The 17,379-nt window shown below is 37.5% G+C and overlaps 1 protein-coding gene across 6 annotated transcripts in view; it reads left to right on the forward strand.

Annotated features, from left to right (window-relative positions):
- Window positions 1-414: 414 nt before the first annotated feature.
- The window catches only part of THUMPD2 (THUMP domain 2 tRNA and snRNA guanosine methyltransferase), a 45,990-nt gene continuing 29,025 nt past the window's right edge, over window positions 415-17,379 (forward strand). Inside the window, exons 1-5 of one of the 6 annotated variants that reach the window (XM_027113311.1) lie at window positions 415-565; window positions 5,861-5,986; window positions 7,372-7,778; window positions 8,724-8,801; window positions 11,129-11,181. In XM_027113311.1, the coding sequence (XP_026969112.1) occupies window positions 7,389-7,778; window positions 8,724-8,801; window positions 11,129-11,181 (521 nt within the window). In that variant the 5' untranslated portion in view covers window positions 415-565; window positions 5,861-5,986; window positions 7,372-7,388. Of the gene's footprint in view, window positions 566-5,860; window positions 5,997-7,371; window positions 7,779-8,723; window positions 8,802-11,128; window positions 11,182-17,379 lie in introns of all 6 variants that reach the window. The other 5 variants (XM_027113313.1, XM_027113307.1, XM_027113308.1 and 2 more) reach the window with 5 other exon arrangements.

The raw sequence follows: 17,379 nt of genomic DNA on the forward strand, positions 1-17,379 counted from the left end.
GACGCGCAGGCTCAGCGGCCATGGCTCACGGGCCCAGCCGCTCCGCGGCATGTGGGATCTTCCCGGACCGGGGCACGAACCCGTGTCCCCTGCATCAGCAGGCGGACTCTCAACCACTGCGCCACTAGGGAAGCCCTATATATCCTTTTTATATATCCTTTTTATATATCCCAATCATATCCCTTTTATACATGCGCATTATAGATCCCAATCATATCCCTTCCACCTGTGATTGTACATAATTCCAGATTCCTAATCAAGGGGGTTCCAAGCAGTTAACCTAGGAGACCCACATGGCCCTTCCCAGCCGATCGCCCCCTCCCGGGACCTCCCTGCCGGCTCGCCTTTGGCAACACCCGGCCCTCCGCCGCGTGAACGCCGCCTCCGGGTCCGCAGCGCCGAGGCGCGCGTACCCGAGGCCACGTGACCCCGAGCCGCCATGGCGGCGGTGCCGGGCGGTCGCCGCTCCGGGACTGCAGCGGGCACCCGCTTCTTCTGCACCGCGGGCCGCGGCCTGGAGCCCTTCCTGATGCGGGAGGTGCGGTCGCGGCTGGCGGCCACGCAGGTGAGTCGGCCTGGTCGCGCGCCCGGGCGGGAAGCAGGGCAGCCCAGTCCCCGGCCCTGGGCGTGGTGCCTCCCCGCCGGGGTCCGTCCCAGACCCGGGAAAGCGACGTGAGCCCCGCGCTCTCGGCCCGCGAACCCACGGAGGCGACGTCCCGGCCTTCGGAGTTCTGCTGGCAGGTCCTCTAATTACTGCCGGAAAGACCCGCCAGCCGTTTTTCCCTGCCCATCTGTTACCGCGTATCTGTCACGCGTGCAGTTTTGTTAAAAAGAGGGTTTGACGCAAGTTACTTCATGGATTCTTTAAAAGAAAAGTGATAGTGCCTATAATTAGAATTAGACCTGTCTGAATCCTTTCTCCATCCTTTAAATGCAAATATAATCTTCAGGTTCAGCTGTTTTTGTCAGTTTCCCGACAATGATTATGTTTATCTCTTAGGCCTTTTGGGAGGATTAAATGATAAAGAGTGTGTAACGTACACCTTAAACACGCAGTAAATAGTAGCTAGAAAAATTCTCTTGGAAGCCTCAGAGGAGGAAGTTAACAGTTGCTGGCATTTATACGCTGTTAATTTCAATGAAACGAAGCAGGTTTTAAACATCAGTTTAGGTTCTAGGACGTGCTGAGCCTGGTTCTTGAAAACAGGAAAAGGATGTAAGAGAAAAGTGCTCCAGTATCTTGGTGGGATATATATGACAGCGTGAATGATGTGTTTTTGGAAAATGAAAGCTTAATGAAAGAAATAGACCACTCTACTCCCAGGACTCCTGCAGTGTTGAAGGTCCACAAAAGGAGTTTCAGTGATGAGAGGGTGGGGAGAGGAGGATAGAGGGGTCATGAAGAATGTCATCAGTCTTTATTAGACTACCTGCCATTTGTGGTTTTGGTCACAGAATGTCATAGAGTATTGAATGTAGCTAATCTAAAAAAGCAACAATAGCAACTGCTGACATGGATTAAGCATTTAATATGTGTCAGACAATTTTCACAACTGCCCTATGGTATGAGGGAGGCTCCACATTTAACAGAAACGGAAAATGAGGCACAGGTAAAGTCCAAAAAAATATTCAAGTCGTGGAACCAGAAAACAGCAGAGCTGGGATTCACACCCAAGCTGTCTGAAATCAAGCATGAGCATATTATCATGTTCAACCTAGGCAGGCTGGGACCTGGGTCCAGTTCCTTAAACCCTGTGTGGCCATGACGTCTTGCTGCACTGAGTTTTTAAAATGTAAACGTAGAGTTCTTGGTATGAAAAACAGATGGCTTGACCCAGTCTGCATATGCTGCATTATTAGAAAAAAGACGGTCTCTGCTTGTTCTCAGTCTTTGCCATTTGCTTCTTCATGGTGTGGTTTCCTATGTTCCTCTATCCTCTGTTTCCTGTAAATCGGAGTCCTGTAAGTTATAGCTAGCACTTGGTCATATTCAGATTTGATTTTTTTTTCTCCTGGTGGTGGGGCAAGCCTCTCTATAGGTTCCTGTGTATTTTTAAATATTTAATTTATAGCATATAAATATATACTATAGTATGTAGTGTGTAGAGTACTTTATAAAGAAATGTGTTGGGGGGGCTTCCCTGGTGGCGCAGTGGTTGAGAGTCCACCTGCCGATGCAAGGGACATGGGTTCGTGCCCCGGTCCGGGATGATCCCACGTGCCGCGGAGCGGCTGGGCCCGTGAGCCATGGCCGCTGATCCTGTGCGTTCGGAGCCTGTGCTCTGCAACGGGAGAGGCCCGCGTACCGCAAAAAAAAAAAAAAAAAGAAAAAGAAATGTGTTGGGTAAAATTAAGCTTTACTTTGTAATAATGTTTAACGTGTTAAATACTGTTATTATAACAATAAAAGCAGGAACAGTAATTTTGAAGATAGTAGAGGTGTCTCCAATGCCAGCTGGCCAGGAAACCCTGTCAGTTGATTAATCAGCCTTTATAAATCCACATAGCAAAGACAATGAACCCAGGTCCTTTTGTTTTTACTTTTTTAGTGGGGTCATGATGATAGAGGGTAGTGGGGTACAGCTAAGCAGATAGTTGAGTTGTTTCATAGTTTTTCATTTAATGTAGTAAAGTATATATTTTTAATTCTCTCTTCTAAAATGATCCAAAAAAGCTCACACCCCACCTCAGTCCTTCACTTAGCGCTTTAAAATTAATTCCGAAATTAAATGGCATCTGTAGAATTAGGAAAACTTTGGTATCACCCTATATTACTATACCTTACTTTTTTGCATAGGCTTAAGCTTTCCATCTTTGTGTCAGACTTGAATCCCTGAATTTTAAAAGAAAGGTAAAACTGCTAACTGCCTAGATAATGCTAGCCGATAACAGAGCTATTTTTTTCTTTAATAAAGGCTGTTATTTCATCTTCTGAAGTGTTAGACATAAAACCAGCTGGTTTTAGGCAGTTTTTAATGATTTAATTCCAAATGGAAAGAACAGATTGGATATATAAATAAATTTTCAAGGAAAAAATACTGGGATGAAATATTCTAAAATGCCACAGTTCTCCCTAATTATTGTAATTGAATATGATCAGTTACAAACTAAAAAAAATGAGTGACGGTAGCTTCAGTGTTTGAAATCATAAACACCAAAATTCATCTCTCTACTACTTTGAGATACAATGTCTTTACGAAGCGTGAACTGTTAAAGTGCTTTCATATATATGACTGATTCTCACAGTGGCTGTTTTACAACTTAATAAACTACTTCTGATTACATGCTCATTTCTTGTAAAAGGAATGTAGGCCTAATGTTAATTTTTTTAAATAAAGAGAATAATGTTGCTTTTGGTTTTGAGAATGTATTTAGTGCCTCAACACATATTATTCTTATGATTGGGTACCCCCAATAAATTAAATGACCTTTTAGGTCCTCGTAATTAACTTTATTTTCAGTCCACGCTTTTCTGTTCTTCACACCCCCCTCAAAAACAGATATTTTTGGAGGAAGTTCATTATATAAACTGTTTCCCTTGATACTCAAGTAAATGAGAAAAGATAAGATCTTTGTACAATTAAATAACAAATGTAATGTCTAGACTACTTAGGTTAAAATCACTGGTCTAGATGTTTGCGTCAGTTTGTTTATAAGACTTGGATCTTAAAACCATACATTGTCAGTAACGTATTTATTTCAGTTCCCCCAGAACCTTGACAAAGTATTTCCTGTCTTTTAACCTGTTTTGTGATGGCTTAACATCAGCTATATTTTTAGGTCAAGTAACATAAAATCTAAACTTCTAAAAATTTACTTTTTAAAACTATGTCTCCAAGTTCTAAGCACTTTTGAGGTATATATTTAGTTTTGACTTTAGAGGGAAAATGTCACCTTTGTAATGAGAAAGAAGTAAATTGTAGAAACCAGAAGTTCTTGTTTTAGTTACTTCATTATCCCCTTAAATACTGATTCCTAAACATTCTTCTCATTCCCTATTTCCTCCATCTCTCTTGGTCAGCTACATTGCTGGTACCTAAGCTATTTGTTTTTTTTTTTAATTTATTTGTTTTTCCAGCTCTCTTGAGGTATAATTGACATACAACATTATGTAAGTTTAAGGTGATTTGATACATTTATATATTGCAAAATGATGACCACCATAGCATGAGCTAACACCTCCATCCCGTCATATAAGCACCATTACTTTTTTGTGGTGAAAACATTTCAGATCTACTCTTTTAGCAACTTTCAGCTACATAATACAGTATTACTAGCTGTAATCACCATGCTATATGTCAGAGCCCCAGAACTTGTTACTCTTTTAACTGGAAATATTGAGGTTTTAATTGTTATCAACCTAGGGCTTCCCCAGTGGAGATTCTTCTTCATCAAGCTAGAGTGGTAACCTCAGAAATTACCATCTGCAAAGCTTAGTTAGACCAGGTCAGATCAAACATAAAACATTTGGAGTTCAAATTCCCATTGAATGGGAGCTACCTACGCACATGGGACCCCCCAAATTCCATGGTTGCCTTAGTCCTAGGAAATGACATAAAACCATGTCAGTCAGCCCATGGCCACTGCTAAAAGGAGAATGCTAGGACTGTCCACATCCATCCTGAACCTGAGGGCGTTGGAATGACCCAAAAGGTTTAGGGTTCCATTGGCATTAAGCACCATTTGCTGTACCTCATTCGACTCTCTGTGAGCCAGCGCTCTCTTCATTTTCCTTTCTTCCCTGACTGACCACATAGCCATCCTGTCTCCAAAACCTCTTTCTGTTCGATGCATACTTCTTGCTTCTGTCCATTTTCCAGTTCCCACAGCCAAATGGTTCATTATTTCTTCCTCAGTAATCTACTTCTCCCTCCAGCATCACATTCACCACTCAGTCCTTTATGCCTCTTCCACAGTAATTTTTTCTGCCAGCTAATTTAGTGCTGTCATAGTTTTCATCAAAAGCCTGTAATGCTTGACCATTAGCATCTGTGGTACTCGAAATTTTGTGACTGTTATCAAGCCGGCCTGAGCTACACCATCCATCCACCTGACACCATCAGTCAGCATCACGCAGCAAATGTTGCCATGCTGACTTACAGTTTACTTCAGCCAGGTTGTCACTCCCATCTGTGTGTTCTTGCCCTTTTTTCTTTTGTTAGAATCCCTCTTCCTGAGTCTTATAGGATTCTTCCCCGAGACTTTTACTAACGATGGCTTCCATCGTTGGTGCTACTTATTGTACCTACAACTTATCAGTGCGTTTATTATGTTAAGTTTTTAGTTTTCTTCTGGGTTTAATGCAGATTGTTGTCTTATAAATTTTACATTTTAATTTGTATGTCATTGTATGCCTATTACATTATTATTCATCTTTAAGATTTATACTGTATGCTTCCTTGTAGACCACGAGGTAGATGTTTAAGAAATACCTACTGATTATTTTAACCTTGGGCTAGACACCTCATTTGTCCTCTCCATTATACCTTTCCTTTGCCCACTCTTAACAGTTGAGTGAGATTTGATAATTAATGAGTATTTTGTGTTCTATTTTTTTAGTAGTGTGTGCACACACACACTTTCCAAAAGGTAACATAGAAAGATTATGATCTTGGTCACTGACTATGTGACTTCATACAAATTATTTAACCTCTCTAAGCCTCAATTTCCTAATCTATAAAATGGGGATGATAAAATCTACCTCAGAGGGCTGTTATAAGGATGAGGGGGAAAAAAATGTATTCAGAGTGCCTAGTACAGTGTCTGATAAATAGTAGATACTTCAGAAATGGTCATTTTTATTATTGTTAGTCTAGGTGCTATGTTTTAATTCATTAATAACTATTTTTTCTATCTCTAGGTTGAATATATTTCAGGAAAAGTTTTTTTCACCACCTGTTCTGACTTGAATATGCTGAAAAAATTAAAATCTGCAGAAAGGTTATTTTTGCTGATTAAAAAGCAGCTTCCATTTAATGTTTCTTCTGTAAGTAAAGGTACAGTGTATACCTATTGCTTTTACCCCCCATGATATATTGTACTCCAAAGTTTTCTGCTTGGTAATTAATATGTAGCCATTTCACATTTTTAAGATTCATTCAGATCCGTGGGATCGTTAATTAGTTATTTTTCTGTATTTCTTGAACATTGTCACCTAATTATGTCTCTTCTCTTTGCAATCTGCTGCCTGTCTTCTGAGATTTTAGTGTCCTAAGTCACATTTCTTCCTTAAGAATTACGATCAGACACCTTCTCTAGAACTGTGTGTGGTCAGTGCATTTATTTAGATTTAGGAGCACGTAATAACCCAAAATGCATTGATTTAATTAATTGGTCAAACCTGTCACCATCTAAATTTTAACTGATGAGTGATATAATTGGAAAAATACTACATAGTAAAATTTCCTGTTTGGGGAACTTTAAATGTTTTGAAAAAACTTATACCCATTTATAAAGCATTAGCGTTAAAGAGGGCTTAAGAGATTTCTTGCCCACTCCCTAATTTTATAAATATGCTGCTGAAATAATGTAAAGATCTTGATAAAAGCAACAAAATAGGATCAGATACATCTGGATAAAACATTGCCTTAAACCTCATTTTGATTGCTGCTTGTGCACAAGAGACCATGTCATCATATAGTCTATAATAAAATGTGTCAAGAAAGATACAAATGGCGAGAAATCAAGACAGGGCAGAAAAATGGTTTTAAAGCAAATCCTAAGGTATTATATTGTGGGGTCAATAAAATTTCATCCCAATATTCCAGACACTTTCATCTTTAGAGAACTACAGTAATTATTCTTGGGTCATTTTTATGTCCCTTGTTCATCAAGGAAAGGTTACATTTTATCGAGCATGGCTGGCAGTCCCTAAGTTATGAATGGGTTGTATATCTGAAGTGTTACTTTGTGGGAAATCATTTTATTATCTGTGCTAATATTGTATGGTCTAAAATAGTCCCAAGGTTTAGTTGCTCTGTTTTTGAGCTCTGTGTTTTGCAGTTTATTCTGTTTTTTTTAAACTTAATTTTTGTAGGCAAGATCAGCATTATTTTAAAGATCAACACATGCTCTAGGTCTGTAAGTATATTAAGAGATGCATATGTTATCGTAGGATAAATGATCTTGCTAAAGAAAATGATAACTTTGTAGGAATTTTAAAACAGTTTTGATGTTAAGTATGGAATATACGAATGAACTTTATTCTGTACAATATTCTTACGTTAAATTATATAAATTCCAGATGAAAGAGAAGTCACTATTCATGTAGCAATTTAATAAAATTTCTTATTTTAAAGAAATAAAGGTAATGGGATTTGGGGGGTGATGAATAGCTTCAATAAAGGGTAAACTGAGATTTTATTTATTTAGGAAAAATATTTAATGAAATGCAGAGACTTACAAATGATGATCCTGAAAGTTGGTTGAATGCCATTTCAATTTGGAAAAATCTTCTTGAACTTGATGCAAAAAAGGTAAAACTTTCTCAAAAAAATGCTAACCCACTAAAAAGAAAAGTGGGAGAAAATGACATCATTGCTAAGAAATTGAAAACAGCACAAATGCAAGAGATACAAGAGAATAAGGAATGCCAAATGGAAAAACAAATAGAAGAAGAAACACTGGAGCAAGGAAATTTTACCACTAAAAGAGACAAATCTCAAGAAGAACTTCAGAACGATGTAGCAGAAGCAGTTGATACTCAAAAGCAGAACGACTTAACTTTCAGAGTTTCCTGTCGCTGCAGTGGAGCCATTGCAAAGACCTTTACTGCACAGGTATACTTTCCCCCTCCAGAGTGGGTTACCGTGTTCTAAAAGAATTTATTACTCTTTAGATCTAAAAAGAGGTAAAAACCTTTCTCAGAATACATAAACCAGGCCCAGACAGATAACTAGGCCTAATCTCATATAACTAAATCTCTTCTAAAAATGCATTTTCCTTCTTAACTGTACCTCAGATGCTTAAGAGGAATAGTATGCCATTCTATGTAAAGACTTCCTTTTACTTTCTCCCTAAAAGTTTCGTTAAACGAATAGATATCCTTTACGTTTGGAAATCCTAACGTCACGGTCTGAAGCTTTCTGGCTTTCTCTGTAGTTCGGTTCTGTGTTTATTGACTTGTTGCTCTGCACCAGGTCCTGCATGTGGGATTGTCCCAGGACCCAGATGCAAATACACAGATGGACGTAAAAGGAGAGCAGAGACCACGAACAGACCCTACAAAGTTCAGTAATATAAAGGGCATAAGCCTAGGTCCTTTGGCCAGTCTTAAAATCAGACAGACCCTTAAGTTTGAGCCTAATGCTATTGCTGGTAATTTTTGAACATATAGGATTGCCATAGCTAAAATAGTTAATCTTTCAGCTTGCATCTGTTTCCTAAAACCCAGAATGACCATATTTATCAGGCCATGATCTGGTTATTTCATGTATCTAAAATTACAAGAATAAAATAATAATAATAAAATAAAATTACAAGAATGAAGATTACATACAAGTAGACGTTAATGCCATAGGATGTGTTGGGGGTGGAAAAGGTAAAATATACCCTTTTTGCCTTGAGTAGAAGATGCTTTCGTGTGATATTTTAATATTGTAGCCTTAAATTACCATCAGATAGTCTGATTGATTTTCCTGCAGACTCTGTTAGTTTTTGCTTACATTTAAACTTAAAATTTTCATTTTTAGTAAATTCTTTTCTATAACCTGCTGCTTTTCCAGGAGGTAGGAAGAGTAATTGGAATTGCTCTCATGAAACAGTTTGGATGGAAAGCAGATTTGAGGAATCCAAATTTAGAGGTAATGAGTGTTCATTTTATTTTATATGCTTATAACCTAATTCTTTAAAGACGATGCCAACTATTCTTTATTTTAAATTGAAATATAGTTGACATAAAATATTATGTTTCAGGTGAACTACACAGTGATTCGACACTTGCATACATTACAAAATAATCACCATAAGTCTAGTAGCCACCTGTCCCCATGCAAAGTTATTACAGTATTATTGCAATGTCAACAACTTTTATTGTGCTTTTCAATTTTGCTTTAGAGTTTTAGAAATCATGTCTACATGGATCCAGCAGTCTGTTTCCTCTCTAGCAATAGAATACTGCAGATAATTTTGCTAGTAGTTTTCACTATGAAAATGTCTCATCCAAATTAGGACTTTTGGAATGGAATTGTTTAGTCACAGTTAAACTGAACATTTAATATGAGGTTGCAGAGATGCTCTCTATAATCACTATAATAAATAACAAGTCTGTATAATAAGAAATTCTAGCTAATGGTAAAAAAAAAAAATCGGAAAACAAAAAGGCCAATACAAAGTTAATTAGTGTGTTAATCGTGGCTTTGTTAGGGTTTGGGGATTATTTTTCTTTTTCTCTATTTTCAAAATCAATTTAAGGAGGTTACACAATTTTTAATTAGAACAAAGTAAACACTTACATGGGAAAACAAATTCTAGCTATAACAAATATTCTTCACTATTTTTTGAAAACCATCTCATAAATTTGACCAGTTTAGTCACTTTTATGATTCGTTAATTCATAAATTTATTGTTATATAGCTTTAAATGGAGTAATGGCTGGCCAAATCAGATTTTGTGTTGTTTTTCAGTTTTGTTATTTGAAATTTTTTGCTTTTAAAAAGTCGTGCCTCTTTTATATTCTTTATTGCTGTTATGCAAAATATTTTGACCTCAAGAATGTTTTGACATAAGGGTGTCTTCCTTCACCTGCCCCTTTCCACTTTGCTTATCTTCAGCTCTCCTGGTTTCCTCCTCTCCATCTCTCCCTGCCTCTATCTCACTGTCTCAGAATTATAGTTTTCTCATAGTTTAGCTCATAACTAAATATATCTAATTTAATTCCTATCATCCACTTAATGCAAAAATCTGTGACCAAAATTGACAGAAGAATCAAATCTTAACAAATTTTGTTCTGTACAGTTAATAGAAAAACCTTCATAGTGGGGAAAGCTATACCTGATAACATTTGATATATAAAAATATCGGTATATCATATCTTTAATATAACTTTTAAATAGAAAAGAATTAATCCCAATTAGTAGTTTTGCTAAAATGAATAATATAAAAAATTGGAAAGTTTAGCTTCAGTAATCAAGGAATTAAACTGACTAAACGGAGTTCACTCCAGATTATTCTTTTCTTAATAAAAGTTTATCAATATTGGAATAATTCTGATTAAACTATATTAAAATACCTTTGGGGTAAAAGTATCAGGAATCAAATGTTCTTGAGGTCAAACAGCAGAATTAGAGAATTCCATAAGCCTCATCAGGCTACAGAAGGAGGGTTCTTTAAAATCTGTGTGGGCTACTAATTATAACTTGAGACATTTAAATCCTCATCATGGCCTATCATGACGACTACAGCTGACACTGCTATACAACTTAAAGGAAGGCGGTTAAGAGAGTAAATCCTAGGGGTCCTTATGACAAGGAAGAAGTTGTTCCTTTTTCCCCTTCTTTTCCTTTCATCTATATGAGAAGACGGATGTTAGTTGGACCTATTGTGGTAATCATTTCACAATATACATGAATGAAGCCTTCATGCTATATGCCTTAAACATATAGAGTGATATATGTCAATTATTTTTCAATAAAACTGGGGAAAAAATAACAAGGTAATAGAAGGAAGAAGCTCCCCTATAAATAGTAGGGAGGGGAAAGGTCACCCTTGCTACAGTATATTTGGCTTAAAGAAAGTTTTCTGTTAACCATGGCATCAAGTCTTATTTGAGGCTAAAATTAGGGTAGATTTAGGTAGTTGTCTCTAACCTAAAATGATGAAAAATCTAATTTAGTTAAGGTAATTGAAAGAATCGCTGGGAAGAAAGGTGACCTTGAGTTCTTCGTAATACGATTCTCAATATAACTTGTATACAATTTGACCTCAGAACTTTTCTATGAGACGTACTTAAAATTTACTTTGCCTCTGCTCAGTAAAAAATATTATGGAACATTTTTCTGGATATGACAAAGCCTTGGAATTTCTTATTAAAATATAGGTTATATTAGGTTCAAAATGGAAGTTTTCAAATTGTCAGTCATTTGGTAATGCATTTCCTGTTCCATTTTAACTTCTGTATTTGTTCTTTCAGATCTTTATACATCTAAGTGATATTTACTGTGTGGTGGGAATTCCTGTGTTCAGGTAGATATTGTTTCTAAGTTTCAGGTTTGTTCCTTAGTAGATTTTGTAAAATTAAGAACTTTGTGCTTTTATTTATAGTGTGAAAGAAACATTGATATATCAGAGGGGGCTAAAGGCAAAGCATTTGAGTTCTTTGCTTGAGCCAGTAAAGTATTTTCACGGAGCTTAGTAGATATCTGATCGGACTAGAGCTGTGAAATATTTGATCACAATAACCCACTGATTACATGATTCATACTGAAAATTATATCTAATTATTTCTATTATTAAATGATTTTCACAGGCCCATATTTAAGCTAAAATTTTTAGTCTGTTGGCCTCTTGGATTTTTTTATTAAAGTAGAAAATACAACACAGTACTTAAAAGTCACCTTAAACATTCTTCAAATTTTATTGCAGTTCTTTTTTTGTGGGAGAGTAATTCCAGTTTTTAAAATCTTCAGGTTTTCTCCCTAGTTATGTTGGGTACTATATAATAATAAATGCAGTTGATTCCTTTTCTTATTCAGAAATACTTATTGAACGCTTATCATATGACAGGTCCTTTTTCTAGATGCTTTGGGAGGAAAGAGCTGGTTGGATGATGGAAATAGGGATTTGCAGTTTGTTGGGAACACGTGAATATTGTTGGCATCTTCAAAACATTTTATTTGCAAAGCCCTGTTTACACAGTATAAGGTGATTTAGATACCCCTTCTCTAGGTGATTCTAGGCATGGAATGTTTTTAAAATCCTAAAAGTGCTATGGGAATACGTCACTTACCCTAAGCTCACATCTGTGCATGTGTAAGCCTGAATCAGGATGTAAAAAGGAACGCTGAAGGTCATTGTAATAGCTTTTAGCAAATGGTGCACCATAGCAGTTGATTAGCACAATGCTGAGAACACTGTAGATGTTCAAGAAGTGTTGAATGATTGAGTTCCACTGTGTGCTAGTTGTAGGGTAGGCCCCAGTAGCCTCTAGATTACAAAAATCATGCACCAAATAATATTTCTTGTCACCTCAACACACACGAGGTCATCACATGCCTCAATGCCCTGTTGGTTTCCCTTGGCCCCCACCTACCCCAGTAGCCTACCAACTCTCCCAGATGAAACCTAACCCACTGTTTTATACCTACATCTGCAAGGTGTCCAGGCTGCCCTACTCCAGTGCCTTTTGAAGTCCCAGGCCCTAACCCCTGCAGAATATTTGTAAAACTTTTTTTTTTTTTAGCAATTTTGGTTTTTTTAAATTTTATAATAGTCGACAGGAAAGGTGGGAGAAACTGAAAGATGGCCACATTTCAACCTAGTGTAATTATTGATAGTCACCAAGACAAGGGTAAGGAAGACTAGTAAGACAGTAAAATATGAAGTATATTTTTAGAAGGATTCATAAAGCAGCTAAATATTCTTTAACACTTTGGCCCCTAAAAGGGTGAGCTTAAGTGTCTAGAATATTGATTTTTAAGGAACATTTCATCCCCAGCAGGGCTGACTGATGCAGTATGAATGTATTTAGATTTTTGGCACCAAATAAAAGAACTCATTTTTAATTTGTAATCATAGATAAAAATGCTAACTTTCATGCTCTTTTATTATTAACAAATATACATAAGTTTTTATATGTGTTTTTAAAAGGTGTACAATTTTATTTAATGATTGCTAGACACCCTCAAGAAGTCATGCTTATGGCATCTCAAGTAATAACTGGTAATTTAACCTAAAAGTTGACAAATAAAATGTATGTATCTGAAAATTAAGGCTCAGACCCTGAATGAGCAGTGGCCGAAAATAAGATTGCATTAGACACTGTGTAATTAGTCTTTTTCACTACCTCAGCGAAGGAAGGAAGCAATCACGATGTGTGTTGATTAAAACAGTTCGCCATTGTGTGAGGCAAGGGAGGCATATGAAGAACTGAAAAGCAGATAGCGGTGGACAAGAGGAGTGATGGTGGAGGTCAGAAAATGTAACCTGGTGACCCTGACAAGAGAAGAAAGTCAGAAGTGATGAACAGAGGACAGAGCAGCCATCGAGTTTGAGGGACACACAAAAATGTGTATCTTAGTAGCACATCACCTGGTACAGTAAGCACAGTGGGTAAGAACCATGGACTTCAGGTCCCCCTTCTCCACAAAATAACTCTGCGAGTTGGGGCATATTATCACATTCCTCTGCTATAAAATCAGGAAAAGGACGGTATCTACTTCCTAGCTTTGTAGTTGGGATTAAATGAGATAACACATATGAAAATGAGAAAACTGCTTTTATGATACAGTAAGTGTGAATAAATTTCAACTATTCTATTTTTAAACAGATCAGCAACTAAGGAGGGAAGGGGAGAAGCATTTACTAGAGTAAGATTAATTCATTCAATTAATTTCAAGTGAAATATCTAATGAGTACTTACTCTGTGCTAAGCATTGTGCTACATAGCCAGTGTTCAAAGATGAGTAAGATGGTTATTAAACACAAGGAATCCACTCTAGTGGGAGAACAGATATGTGGTTAGTGCTTGATTGGAATTAGAAAAGAGGACCTAACTGATGGAGGACAGGTGAGCAAAAGAACACAGAAGAGTATCACTCAGTGTATCACTTAAATGGAGAATAATAAGCAAGGATATCTCAAGTGGACAAGAGAAGGAAAGGATCTTACAAGCAAGGAACTGCACGTGTAGAGGCATGGAGGTGTGAGGAGGCTTGAGATACATGGCGGACAGCAAGTAGCTTCGGTATAGATGGGACAGGGAGTGCATAGGGAGAGTGGTGGAAAAGGAGACTGAGGATTGGGAATGAGTCATGAAGTGTCTTATAAGCCGGGTTAAATAACTTGAATTTTATTCGAAAAGCAGTAAGAATTTGAAGCAGAAGAGTGTTGTGATTAGGTTTGTGATTTTTAAAAAATTACCAAGGAAATTATATTTTAAAGTGGAAAGGAAATAAAAAAGCGGGGGGTTAAACTCATACCGGTTCAGGCGATGAATGATGAAGAAATGAACTAAGGCAAAGTTGGGGGTAATAAAAAGGAGGCCGTGCATTGAAGAAAATGTTAGGGAGTCTAGAATAACTTCCAGATATCTGATTTTGGCAACGAAGAGACACTGGTGTCAGTCACTGAGATATAAAATATGGGGAAAGGAAGTAGTTATGTGTCCAGTGAAACACGTCCAAGTAGATATTTAAAGTTGCAGCTCTGGAGTTCAGGTGACAAGTCTCAGCTGGAGGTGTAGATGAGATTACCCAGTACATAGATGGTAAGTGGCCTAAGGAAATGAAGACGTATATCAAGATAGTAAATACAGGGAAAGGAGAGTGTACTTAGTTTATATCTTTAAAGTTTGCAGTACTTAAAGAACCTCCAGGTAAAAGATGTCCAAATACACGTTTGAAGATAAAGATCTGGGATTCAAGGGAAAAGTCTAGGCTAGAGAGATGTAGGTGAGAATGTCTTCAACTTCCTGATACACGGTGTGTAATAGAAAAAAGAAGAAATGTATGTAAGATCAAAAACCACCTTTATTTATTTTTTTAACATCTTTATTGGAGTATAATTGCTTTACAATGGTGTGTTAGTTTCTGCTTTATAACAAAGTGAATCAGCTATACGTATACATATATCCGCCCCTCTTGCGTCTCCCTCCCACCTTCCCTATCCCACCCTCTAGGTGGTCACAAAGCATCGAGCTGATCTCCCTGTACTATGTGGCTGCTTCCCACTAACTATCTGTTTTACATTTGGTAGTGTATATATGTCCATGCCACTCTCTCACTTCGTCCCAGCTTACTCTTCCCCCTCCCAATGTCCTCAAGCCCATTCTCTACGTCTGCGTCTTTATTCCTGTCCTGTCCCTAGGTTCTTCAGAACCTTTTTTTTTTTTTTAGATTTCATATATATGTGTTAGCATATGGTATTTGTTTTTCTGTTTCTGACTTACTTCACTCTGTATGACAGACTCTAGGTCCATCCACCTCACTACAAATAACTCAATTTCATTTCTTTTTATGGCTGAGTAATATTCCATTGTATATATGTGCCACATCTTCTTTATCCATTCATCTGTCGATGGACACTTAGGTTGCTTTTGTGTCCTGGCTATTGTAAATAGTGCTGCAGTGAACATTGTGGTACATGACTGTGTTTGAATTACAGTTTTCTCAGGGTATATGCCCAGTAGTGGGATTGCTGGGTCATATGGTAGTTCTATTTTCAGTTTTAGTTTTTTGTTTGTTTGTTTTTGGTACGTGGGCGTCTCACTGCTGTGGCCTTTCCCGTTGCGGAGCACAGGCTCCGGACGCGCAGGCTCAGCGGCCATGGCTCACAGGCCCAGCCGCTCCATGGCATGTGGGATCTTCCCGGACCGGGGCACGAACCCATGTCCCCTGTATTAGCAGGCGGACTCTCAACCACTGCGCCACCAGGAAAGCCCATATTTTTAGTTTTTTAAGGAACCTCCACACTATTCTCCATAGTGGCTGTATCAGTTTACATTCCCACCAACAGTGCAAGAGTGTTCCCTTTTCTTCACACCCTCTCCAGCATTTATTGTTTGTAGATTTTTTGATGATGGCCATTCTGACCAGTGTGAAGTGATACCTCATTGTAGTTTGGATTTGCATTTTTCTAACGATTAGTGATGTTGAGCATCCTTTCATGTGTTTCTTAGCAATCTGTATGTCTTCTTTGGAAAAATGTCTATTTAGGTCTTCTGCCCATTTTTCGATTGGGTTGTTTGTTTTTTTGATATTGAGTTGCATGAGCTGCTTGTAAATTTTGGAGATTAATCCTTTGTCAGTTGCTTCATTTGCAAATATTTTCTCCCATTCTGAGGGTTGTCTTTTCATCTTGTTTATGGCTTCCTTTGCTGTGCAAAAGCTTTTAAGTTTCATTAGGTTCCATTTGTTTATTTTTGTTTTTATTTCCATTTCTCTAGGAGGTGGGTCAAAAAGGATCTTGCTGTGATTTATGTCATAGAGTGTTCTGCCTATGTTTTCCTCTAAGAATTTGATAGTGTCTGGCCTTACATTTAGGTCTTTAATTCATTTTGAGTTTTTATTTTTGTGTAAGGTGTTAGGGAGTGTTCTAATCATTCTTTTACATATAGCTGTCCAGTTTTCCCAGCACCACTTATTGAAGAGACTGTCTCTTCTCCATTGTATATTCTTGCCTCCTTTATCAAAGATAAGATGACCATACGTGCGTGGGTTTATCTCTGGGCTTTCTATCCTGTTCCATTGATCTATATTTCTGTTTTTGTGCCAGTACCATACTGTCTTGATTACTGTAGCTTTGTAGTATAGTCTGAAGTCCAGAAGCCTGATTCCTCCAGCTCCGTTTTTCTTTCTCAAGATTGCTCTGGCTATTTGGGATCTTTTGTGTTTCCATACAAATTGTGAAGTCTTTTGTTCTAGTTCTGTGAAAAATGCCATTGGTGGTTTGATAGGGATTGCGTTGAATCTGTGGATTGCTTTGGGTAGTATAGTCATTTTCACAATGTTGATTCTTCCAATGCAAGAACATGGTATATATCTCCATCTGTTTGTATCCTCTTTAATTTCTTTCATCAGTGTCTTATAGTTTTCTGAATACAGGTCTTTTGTCTCCTTAGGTAGGTTTATTCCTAGGTATTTTATTCTTTTTGTTGCAGTGGTAAATGGGAGTATTTCCTTAATTTCTCTTTCAGATTTTTCATCATTAGTGTATAGGAATGCAAGAGATTTCTGTGCATTAATTTTGTATCCTGCTACTTTACCAAATTCATTGATTGGCTCTAGTAGGTTTCTGGTGGCATCTTTAGGATTCTGTATGTATAGTTTCATGTCATCTGCAAACACTGACAGTTTTACTTCTTCTTTTCCAATATGGATTCCTTTTATTTCTTTTTCTTCTCTGATTGCCATGGCTAGGACTTCCAAAACTATGTTGAATAATAGTGGTGAGAGTGGACAACCTTGTCTTGTTCCTGATCTTAGAGGAAATGGTTTCAGTTTTTCACCATTGAGAACAATGTTGGCCGTGGGTTTGTCATATACAACCTTTATTATGTTGAGGTACGTTCCCTCTATGCCTACTTTCTGGAGGAAAAAACACCTTTATTTTTGTACTAAGGTAAAAGCCAGCTAAACTCTGATTAAACACATCAGCGGATTTTACAAAAGTAGGGAATTATTTTCATTTTCAAGGAGTTTATTTCTGAACACTTCTTTCCCCCAA

This window comes from Aethalodelphis obliquidens, unplaced genomic scaffold, assembly GCF_003676395.1.
Source record: "Aethalodelphis obliquidens isolate GAN/ISIS:26980383/991018 unplaced genomic scaffold, ASM367639v1 scaffold12, whole genome shotgun sequence".
Lineage (NCBI taxonomy): Eukaryota > Metazoa > Chordata > Mammalia > Artiodactyla > Delphinidae > Aethalodelphis > Aethalodelphis obliquidens.